At 46.1% G+C, this 11,295-nt stretch overlaps 1 protein-coding gene across 1 annotated transcript in view; it reads left to right on the top strand.

Annotated features, from left to right (window-relative positions):
• The window catches only part of LOC308677584 (voltage-dependent calcium channel gamma-7 subunit-like), a gene marked incomplete at both ends in the record, with an annotated part of 31,358 nt that extends 20,410 nt beyond the window's left edge, over positions 1 to 10,948 (top strand). Inside the window, 2 exons of the mRNA XM_081344124.1 lie at positions 4,029 to 4,174; positions 10,691 to 10,948. Coding sequence (XP_081200250.1) covers positions 4,029 to 4,174; positions 10,691 to 10,948 — 404 coding nt within the window. The remainder of the gene's footprint in view (positions 1 to 4,028; positions 4,175 to 10,690) is intronic.
• Between the last annotated feature and the right edge of the window lie 347 nt (positions 10,949 to 11,295).

Here is an 11,295-nt window from a genome sequence, read left to right as displayed (position 1 = left end):
ATTTATTGTTTAATTCTTTTTTAATCTTTGTATTCTATGTTTTTAAATTTTTTATTGTTGTGAGCCGCCCTGAGTCCTTAGGGAGAAGGGTGGCATATAAATTTAATAAACAAACAAACAAACAGCACAAAGCAAAACGTTTATGATCAATAAGGCTGTCAGGTCCAAGACAGATACAGAGGTCAATAACTTACATTTTAAATTTAAAAAAGTGGGGTGGTAAAAGAGAGGACAGAGACTTTAAATTCTGTCCTAAAGCTACCCTAAATGTTTGGATCTGAACAGAAAAAAATAGTATGCTAATTTGGTAAATAAATGAATGGACGTTGATGGATGGTATCCAGATTTGCCTTTTAATTAATGGAAAAGGATTAGGAAATGCTTTCCTCTGTACCCTTCCCATGTGCTTTTAAAATTCGCTCCAAAGCCCCACAGGAGTGGGGAGTATAGGGTCTGCAAAACAGGATAGAAAATCTGTGAAAATCATGCCCTTTGTCATATTAACTGAGGCTTCTAGGAGTTCAAAAGACTCTACAAGCAGTCCTCATTTAATGACTGCCCTGTGTAGTGACTGTTCAAAGTCATGACAGCGCTGGAAAAGTAACGTCATGCTTGCAATGGTCACAGCATCCCTGTGATCACATGACTGAGATTTGGGTGCTTAGCAGCCAGTGGGTTTACCACCCATCGCAGTGTCCTGCAGTCACATGATCGCCATTTATGTAGTTCACAGCTGGTTCCCGATAGGCAAGGTCAGTGGCAAACCTGGCAGTAAAATAACAAGTTGTGGTCATGTGATGTCTCACTCAACAACCCTGGTGAAAGTGAGGTTATAAGCTCACTGCAGTCACAAAATGTCTTGCTGAACATTCGTGCTGCTTAGCGATGGAAGTGCAGATCCCACTGCGGATCGTTCAGGGAGAACTACCAGTATTTGTGGAAATGCAAGATTTTAGGACTAAAGGCCTCTGGTGTGTGTTGTGTGTTTGGTAGTAGGAAATTTGCTTTTTTTTCATGGTCATCACCCAACAGTTCCTTGTTCCTTCTGTTTCTTTTGGAGATATAAATCTGAGTTGCGGCACTGCTGTGGGTGACGACTTTGGCTCAGGGGCTTAGGCATTTTTTCAGAACTTGCCCCACTGGGTTGGTAGAGATGGTAGAAGAAAAGGTTCTTTACTCACCGAGTATCCTGTCTTAAAAACCTGGATAAACTTGCACTGCTGACAACTGATCAGTGCAAGGGAAGAGTACCCAATCCATCTTTTGCTCGCTTAGTCTCTGCTGCTTCACAGCCCAGCAAACCCCTCCCAACTGTCAGCTCTTGGTCCAGGCCAGGGGTAGGCAAACTTGGCTCTTTTATGACTCGTGGACTTCAACTCCCAGAATTCCTGAGCCAGCCATGCTGAGGGGAAAGGGAGAGGTTTCCAGGCTGAGCCATGCTGGCTCTGGAATTCTGGGAGTTGAAGTCCACGAGTCATGAAAGAGCCAAGGTTGCCTACTCCTGGTCAAGGCTGACGCTGAATATGAGTTTAGTGCTTGTCTAAAAGAGCACTAAACCTGTGTTAAGAAGCACTCTGAACAATCATTGTCAGGCACAAGGGTGGGATAGGGATGCTCAAGTCCTCTCTGCCACCTAGAGACCAGTTGTTGTTCAAGCTGGTCTAAGTCTCCAGAGGGCATCCTACAGAGGGGATAGACACCCCACTGACAGGAGAGGGCTTTCCCACCATTCCAAGCAGAGTTTCCTAGATGACAGTGCCTGGAGCCCCAGATGTTGGAATTAGCCCAGCACCAATTGGCCAATTCAGGTGGGCACCAGTTCACCCCTTCTCATTTCCTCCACTGCCTGGTCGTATTGATTCCTCATACAATTTTGCTGGAATTGCAGTCATCATGAGGAGGAAATGGAGAGAGAAAAGAAAATGGTTACCATTTTCTTTTAGGGTAGTTAGAACTGCAGAAAAAAAAACCATTACAACCAGCTTGACTTCCATAGAAGGCCTGTGTATTGCATGGGTGAGAAGGAGGGCTGAGAAGATGTCTGCGGATCCCCTCACATCCTGGACATGAAGTGTTTCAACTCTTTCCCTCAGGATGGTGCTATAGGGCGCATTGCATGCTAAAACAACTTGACACAGGGACAGGTTTTTTTCGCTCGTGCCATCACTCCGCTGAACACCTAATCCTCACAGTATTTTTTTTATGTCTAAGTATATTTACTCAGGTTATATGGCTGTAGTTTGAGTATTATCCTTCTCATCTTCTCCACTACCCATTATTGGTATCATATTATGAGTATTATTACTCTATTGCCACGGTAGCAAACCTATGGCACGCGTGCCACAGGTGGCACGCAGAGCCCTCTCTGTGGGCACAGGCACCATCGCCCCAGTCCTAGGCCTTCAGCTGGGTTTTATAAAACCTTTTCACTTTAGGCCTCCGCCACCGTGTCCAAAAAAAAAAGGTTCAATCAATGAATTTCAACTTCTCGCGGGGGAAAAAAAAATCTCGCAAAGTTGAAATTGATTAATTGAATTTTTTAGTCCCACCCAGTCTGCCGTTACCACCGCAACCACACCCACCCAATGGGCCATGCCCACCCAGTGGGCCACACCCACCCAATGGGCCACATCCACCCGGCACCCGAAGATACATAAGTGGGTTTTGGGTTGCAGTTTGGGCACTCGGTCTCTAAAAGGTTCGCCATCACTGTTCTATTGCTTTGCATGCACAGTGAGAGCTTCTGCACTAAAGACAAACGCTTTTTGTGTCTAAACATACTTAGCCAAATAAAGTATTCTATTCTTTTCATACGTCTAGGCAACATCTATGTTAGAAGCAAGAGGGAGGGGCAAAAGAAGCAGAATAAGCAGTATTGCCTCCAGATGTCTACAGAAATTCTCAATCATCCAGGTCACGGTTGTCCCACAAGTGCTTTTTTCCAAAAGGCAACTGGACTTTCTTGTTTCTTTTGTTTGAAAACATTCGCTTCTCATCCAAGAAGCTTCTTCGGGTCTAACTCAGTTCAGTTAGTACTGAAGAATTCTCTTGGATGAGAAGCAAAATGTTTTCAAACACACGATAATAATAAAAAAACAACCAAGAAAATCCAGTTGCCTTTTAGAAAAAGCACCTGTGGGATGTTGCCTCTAGAGTTAGTTGGGACCCCAAGACAACAGGACCTAAAATGAAGAAACAGGAAAGAAGCAGCACGTCCAAATTGCACATTATTTCTTCTTCTTCTTCTTCTTCTTCTTCTTCTTCTTCTTCTTCTTCTTCTTCTTCTTCTTCTTCTTCTTCTTCTTCTTCTTCTTCTTCTTCTTCTTCTTCTTCTTCTTATTATTATTATTATTATTATTATTATTATTATTATTATTATTATTATTATTATTATTATTATTGTTATTATCTGCAGCTGCAAATTGCGCTTCTCTGGTGCAAGAGTACCAAGGGATGCTGAAGATCGGTAGTTGCAAGACATTGCCAGGAGTTATTTTAATATTAAGTCTACAACGTGGTGTTGGCATTGAAGAGAAAGTGGTAGAAATCCGTAAAACTGTTCCACAAATCTGTACAGCGGTATGCTGTCCCGCCCTGCCCTGGAAGCACACCTGTATATGTCAGTGTTTCTATGCTACATGCTGTCTAGCTTGGAGCTGTGAAAGAGACAAGAAACGCCCTTGACTTTCAGTGGCTCGTTGGGTAGCTTTTGAGAATAGCATCCAACCTATACTTTGGGAACACCATTGTGATCCAGAGCAAAGGTTGTCCTCATTGAGAGGAAGCTAACAGTGGGGATGGGACGGGGGGGGGGAGCATTATCTGCCCAGGAGCAATCTCCCCACAAAGCTAAACATGAAAGACCTTTAGTTGGCTAAGGAACAGTTGCAGAGATTGGACCACAATTCAACCCCAAATGAACCTTCTACAAGCCACCATCCTGAAAGTTGGTAGAAGTGAGATAACTTCCCTTTTGCCTTGTGTTTCTTCTCCCAGTCCCAACCTTTGTCTTCTCTGCTCTTCTTCAGGGCTGTCCCTGGTGGTGGGCCTGGTCCTGTACATCTCCAGCATCAATGACGAAGTGATGAACCGTCCCAGTGGCTCGGAGCAGTATTTCCAGTATCGCTATGGATGGTCCTTCGCATTTGCTGCCTCTTCTTTCTTGCTCAAAGAGGTACAGAAGAGAATCCCCAAACCCCTCAATTCCAGTAGGCACCACTCATTGTTCGGTGCCCTTCATAATCTTACTGCTGAGTCAAAAATGCGATTAGTTTGGTTTGGGCTTAGTGGGTTGTGTGGACACAATGAACTATGTGTTAGGTCACTTGCCGTTGTGAGTTACAGTATTTTCTAAAGCCCACCACCACTTTAGCTTGTCTGCATTGTTGTTCTATCGGTACACTTCTTACAAGAGAGCAAAAGGTTTCGGCTGTCGAAGTGTGATTTTAAAAATCATGGCTCACTGCAATGTGTGAATCCGGTGTGCCTCCGATAGCATTTTCCAAGCTTAGAGTTGGAGCAGAAGGAATTGCTTGCCTCCTTTACCAGCTGGCTGGAAAAGGCTCGTGTGGTGTAGCTGCCAGCAATCTCCACATTAAAACAGCAACAAGAAGGATTTCTGAACAGCATTTCAGAATCTGATCCATGGACTGTGAGATATGAACCACAGTGTCTTAAGTCACTCTCTCCCACCTCACTCACTTTGAGGCTAACGATAGATCCCCAAGCAAGTCTTCGTTTGCATCACACCACTGCATTGTTGTTCCTCTTCTGACTTGTAGAGCCCAACATACAAACTATGTTGCCACTCTGGTTTATTTCAGGCAAATTTGAGGCTTCCTGGACCCGACAGTGCGTGGTTTGTGATGGGATGCAAGACTTCCTGTCTACTGGGCCTGCCATCCTCAGCTTTTTGTTGTGGTTGTTTTCGTTGTTGTTGTTGTTGTTATTGTTATTCTGGCCATTCCTTCAAACAGAAATGGTAGCTATAAAGATACCTCGACTTACGACCAGTTGCTTAGTGACCATGTGAAGTTACAACGCACCATCCCTGGTTCTGAAGTTCCAACAACCACTTTCCCTGCAGTCATGTGACCACATTTACAGTCATTTGCAGCGTCCCATGGTCACCTGACCACGTTTTATGATGTTTTTGCCAAAAATCCGACATTTACTTCCGGTTTTTCAATGAAACTACTAGCACATAGGAGCCATAGGTTTGCTTAATGACTTTAACAATCACCACAAAAAAAGATTGCAAAATTGGGTTGGTCACACGGATGGCCTGTTTTTAAGACTGTCGTGACTTACAGCCATGATGGGCAGGCTCCATTGTGGTCATAATTCAAGGACTACCTGTATGCACAGCTATTTTACATAGCTACCGGGGCATCTTTAAATATTCTTTTTTTCCCCCACATCTCACAGAAACAGAAAATCCTGGTCTCTTGCAAGCACGTATATCTTTATTTTTAGTTGCTGACTTTTTTTTTTTACAAAAATATACCTGTATATGCCCAAGTATGCCATATAGAGCCAGCACCTTCAATTGTACCTGGAAAGCAGTTGGGAGTCAGTGCAGCTCACACAGCAATGCTGTATAAGTAACCATCAACGCACATCCATTCATTTAGACATGAAGTTACACTGGCATTGAAAACAGTTACTTATAACAGTCCTTACATTTAAGGCCACTGCAGCATCCCCGGGGTCACACGATCAAAATTCAGGCATTGGCCATTGGGCAGGTATTTACAAGAGTTGCAGCATTCCCAAGGTCACACCATTTGTGATCTTCCCAGCTGGCTTCCAACAAGCAAAGTCAATGGGGAAAGCCGGATGCACTTAACAACCACAGCGATTCACTTAATAGCTTGTGGTCAAAAGGTCATAAAATTGGGCACGACACACTTAACGAGCACCTTGGTTAGCAATGAAAATTCTGGCCCCAATTTTGGTTGTATGCAGAGCAGCAGTCCCCAACTTTACCAGCTTGGTGGCCCGGTGCTCTATGTCTGTGTGTGAGTGGCATGCGTACACGTGTGCACAGCTCCATTTGTGTGAGCAGCATGCACACACGCACGCCCTCCGCTCGCACAAATTGGAATAGGTCAACTGGCCACAGTCGACTCGCCCCGGCCAACTTGCTGCACAGCCAACTCGCCATGGGACAACTCCTTGCCGGGACCATTTAACAATTCTACTTAATTATTTAAAATAAATTTTAAAAAATATTTTAATTTCTGTCATTCCCATTTCTTTCTGTCCCTCCTTTGGCATCCTTTCCTCAATGATTCTGTTTCACCATTTCCTTGATGTTAGGCTAACTCATGTCCCACAGCAAGTTGCCCTGCAGCGAGTCGGCCACGGCAAGTTAGCCGAGGTGAGTTGGCTGCAGCCAGTTGGCTGCGGCAAATTGTCATAGACCTCACACAAATAGAGCTTCGTGCGTGAGTGAAGCTCCCCCCTGTGCGAGTGGCAGGCGCTCACGTGCGAAGCTGCATTCCCACAGGATGGACCTTTGTGTGTGAGCGCAAAAGTCCTCCGCTCGCATGAGCTTCACACGCCTGTGCGCACTTGCTTGCCACTCACACGAGTGCGGCTTCACCTGCGTGTGTTTGCCCATTTCTCGTGTGGCCCAGTTTTGAAGAGGCTGCGGCCCAGTAGTATCCCCTTTTACGACCGTCATGACTTACAAACATGATGGGCCAACTCCATTGCAGTCCCAAACTGAGGACCACTTGTAATCCTCTACAAAGACAGAAGATCCAAGAACCAGGGCCTGGTTGACGTCCATTTGTTTGTTTTGTTGCACTAATCTTGCAAGAATCAGTTCTGTTTCTCCCGTAGAACAACTGGCAGTAATGCTGATTGCTTGGAATACCTTTTTTTTTTGCATTTCAAAGGGGTTGGAAACGTCAGTTTGTCTTCACAAGGACACACAAGGCTGGCTCCAGGCTTAAAGGAGTCTTCTGCATGGCACCCTCTGCTGTAATCTCTCTTCTTAATGCCACTTTATGTGTTCCAGAGGCTGTGTAGGACAAGTTGTGTTCATCAAAGCAGAATCGTATTCTGATCATTTTCCTCTTTGGGCAAACAATGTCCTTATATTGTCATGGTTAACTGTACCCATCTTAACAGTAGTTTTCCTCTTGTTCCAAAATGATCCAGCAACAGTACCCTAAAGGTATACAAGGTTTTGGTTATGATCTTTAAGTCCTTACATGGCATGGGTCCGGGGTACCTCGAGGACCACCTGCTGCCGGCGTCAACTCCCCTCTGCCCTGTGCGTGCCCACAGAGAGGGCCTCCTCAGGGTGCCTCCGGTCAGGGAATGTCGACTGGTGGCCCCCAGGGGGAGGGCCTTCTCTGTGGGCGCTCCGGCGTTATGGAACCAACTGCCGGTTGAGCTCCGGATGGCATCGGACCTTCGCTCCTTCCGGCGCGGGCTGAAGACCCACTTATTTGAACTAGCTGGTCTGGCCTGAGGGGGGTTCATTAGGGTTATTTAACGGGTTTTTTACTGTTTTTATTGTTATTGTAATTTTTAATTGGGCATTTGTTTAATTTCTTTTTAATTTTTGTATTGTTATTTATATATGCCCTGTTAACCGCCCTGAGTCCTTCGGGAGAAGGGCGGTATACAAATTGAATAAACTAAAACTAAAACTAAGACAAGCCATGACCCATTGAGTCATCTCTTCAAAGTATTTCCTTACCTAAATAAAGAAACAGAATGACCACAAGAACAACCTCTGACTTCCTGCCGGCTTCCCCATTGAGGGAAGGGGAGCTAGAGAGCATTGGAAATAATGATCACACAATTTCTTTTTCCTACTCTCTCTTTCCTTTCCCCCTTTTTTCTCTCTGCACTTTTTAATTTTTAATATTTTTTTTTATTTTGCAGTTGCATAATCTAATCTTTAATAAAATTATTGGGGGAGAAAAAAAAGGAAATCACAGTCACATGACCACAACTAACCACAGCGATGCTGTGGCAGCTTTAACTTTGTGAATATATCTAGACAAAGACAATAACAGAGGGGACCTTGGAGTTGTTAGAAGGGACCTTGGAGGTCTTCTAGTCCAGGGGTCCACAACTTCCGATACGTGGACCCGTACCAGGGCGCAGCATGCCAGCAACTGGTCCGCACAAACAAGAAAAGCCCCATCCGCAGGATGCAGGCAGCACACAAAACCACATCCCCTCTGATCTGCAGACAAACCTCTCTCCACGGAACCGGTCCCTGGTGCCCAAAAGGTTGGGGACCTCTGTTCTAGTCCAACCACCTGCTCAGGCAGGAGACCCTACACCATTTCAGACAAATCGTTGTCCAATCTCTTCTTAAACATGTACAGTGTTGGAGCATCCACAACTTTTGGAGGCAGGTTGTTCCACTGATTATTTGTTCTAACGATCAGGAAATTTATCCTTATTTCTAGGTTGCTTCTCTTCTTGATTAGTTTCCATCCCTTGCTTCTTGTCCTGCCTTCAGGCGCTTTGCAGAATAGCTTGACTCCCTCTTCTTTGTGGCAGCCCCCGAGATATCGGAACACAGCTATCGTCACACACACTCCCTAGTCCTTCTCTTCATTAAACTAGACATACCCAATTCCTGCAACCGTTCTTTATAGGTGATTCAGTTAACAACTGTGACAAAAAAGGTCATGAAATCAGGTGTGACTCACTTAACAGAAACCTTGTTTAGCAATGGAAATTCTGGTCCCAACTGTGGTTGTTAAGTCAAGGATTATCTATGCAAAGAAGGTTGTACACGCAAATGCCGCGATATCCCCATAGAGTGTAAGGTTTGCAATAGCGGCGAATATCTGTAGCTCAGGTTTAGGATGAGGCTGAAGGTTCGTTCTCCCAGCTTGTGGGTTGGTTTCCAAACATTTTGTTACCAGGCTAGGTAGCATCTTCAGCAGAGTTTAGGGGTCTTGTGATGGGTCAGGTGTGGATGGGTCAAGTGAGGGAGTTGTGATGGGTCTTGTGATGGGTCAAGTGAGTGTGTGAAGTGAGGGTCTTGTGATGGGGTCAGGTGTGGGGGTGTCAAATGAGGGTCTTGTGATGGGTCTTATGGGTCAAGTGAGAGTGTGTCAGGTGAGGGTCTTGTGATGAGTCTTGTGATGAGTCAGGTGTGGGGGTGTCATGAGGGTCCTGTAATGGTCTTGTGATGAGTTAGGTGTGGGGGTGTCAAGTGAGGGTCTTCTGATGGGAGTCAGGTGTTTGGTTTTATTCCCCTTGTCTGCTGGGTGGTTGCAGCAGGTTTTGGTCACTTCACATGACCCTGGGACACTGTGACCGTCATAAATATGAATCAATTGCCAAGCATCTGAATGTAAATCACAATACCCTGGAGGTGCTGCAACATTCCAGCTGATCAGTGCTTCTTCTGGGTTCAGGAGATGTGCCGGGATCAGCGCCGAGCTCCAGCTGGAGCCTGGCACTGATTCTGGGGCTTCCACTGAGCCCTGACAGCCCTGTCGCTCCAGCCATCTCTCACTCAGGCTTGTGCGGTGCTGCCACTGGTTCAGCTCATTCCCCTGCTACCACTTTTCTAGGATGGGTGCGTACCACCTGCCAGGTGCCAATGTACCACAGGTGGTACCTGTACCACTGGTTGAAAAGCCCTTCTGTAATGGTCTTGTGATGAGTCAGGTGTGGGGGTGTCAAATGAGGGTCTTGTGATGGGGTCAGGTGTGGGGGTGTCAAATGAGGGTCGTGATGGGGTCAGGTGTGGGGGTGTCAAAAGAAGGACTTGTGATGGGTCTTGTGATGGGTCAAGTGAGGGTCTTGTGATGAGTCTTGTGATGGGTCAGGTGGGGGTGTGTCAAGTGAGGGTCTTGTGATGAGTCAGGTGTGGGAATGTCATGAGGGTCCTGTAATGGTCTTGTGATGAGTCAGGTGTGAGGCTGTCAGGAGGGTCTTGTAATAGTGTCAGGTGTGGGGGTGTCAAATGAGGGACTTGTGATGGGTCAAGTGAGAGTGTGTCAAGTGAGGGTCTTGTGATGAGTCTTGTGATGGGTCAGGTGTGGGGGTGTCAAGTGAGGGTCTTGTAATGAGACAGGTGTGGGCGAGTCATGAGGGTCCTGTAATGGTCTTGTGATGAGTCAGGTGTGGGGGTGTCAAGTGAGGGTCTTGTGATGGGGTCAGGTGTGCGTGTGTCAAATGAGGGCCTTGTGATGGGTCTTGTGATGGGGAGGTTACATCAGGTGAAGGCCATTGGGAAGTGAAGTACTGGTGGGGGGCTTATGTGGGTTGGTTGGGAGTCGGTGCTGTCTCTGGTTGGCTTTGTGCTTGATTTGGATTCTGAGAGGTTTGTAGGCTGGTTGTAGGTTGATGTGTCTGTTGATGGAATGGCTGGTGGAGCGCCAGGCTTTGATGAACTCAGTGACACTGACATCCCCTGAACTCTGCTGAAGATGTTACCTAGCCTGGTAGGGAAACTTTCAGAAACCAATCTACAAGCTCAGAGAATGAACTTTCGCCCTCAGAATGTAAAGTTCACAACTACAGTGAAAACTATTTTTCATTGTGTTTTGTTCTCCATAATAGCTTTCCCATCTGGAAGGTGTCCTATTCAGAGTTCCTAATATTGGCGATCCCTATCTGGTAATGTGACTTGGATGATGGCTGATCATCGGTCTCTGTCCTAATCTCAATCCTTCCTTTTGTCACTGCTCTGCAGGGCGCCGGTGTGATGTCTGTCTACCTCTTCACCAAACGTTACGCCGAAGAGGAAATGTACCGCCCGCACCCGGCCTTTTACCGTCCACGCCTGAGCGACTGTTCTGACTACTCGGGTCAGTTCTTGCACCCTGAAGTGTGGCACCGTGGACGCAGTCCCTCTGACATCTCCAGCGATGTTTCCATCCAGATGACTCAGAACTACCCACCAGCCATCAAGTATCCCGAACACATGCACATATCAACATCACCTTGCTAGACCTGCCATAGAACATGGTGGAGAAGGAGCCTGGCCTTTGCTTGTAGACTACGTTCTCCAGTCTCTCCAGCCCTACTAATGGGGACCTCTTTCCTTCTTTGAAGACCTTCTACCACTTCCTTTGCTATAAATACCATCTCTGTCTCTCTCTCTCTCTCTCTCTGTCTCTCTCTGTCTCTGTCTCTCTCTCTTTTTCCCTTTTTTCCCATTTCCTCCTTCTCCAGCTAGTGGAAGTCTTCCAAGCCACCTATGGAATTGCTGATGCTCATGTTGGAAAACTGTTTTCAGTTCTGGCTTCTTCCAGGAAGCTCCACCATCCAACGGAAAGTTCTTCCTCACCCTTTCCT

This window comes from Vipera berus, assembly GCF_964194415.1.
Source record: "Vipera berus genome assembly, chromosome: Z".
Taxonomy (NCBI): domain Eukaryota; kingdom Metazoa; phylum Chordata; class Lepidosauria; order Squamata; family Viperidae; genus Vipera; species Vipera berus.
This window is presented reverse-complemented; position numbering and strand designations above follow the sequence as displayed.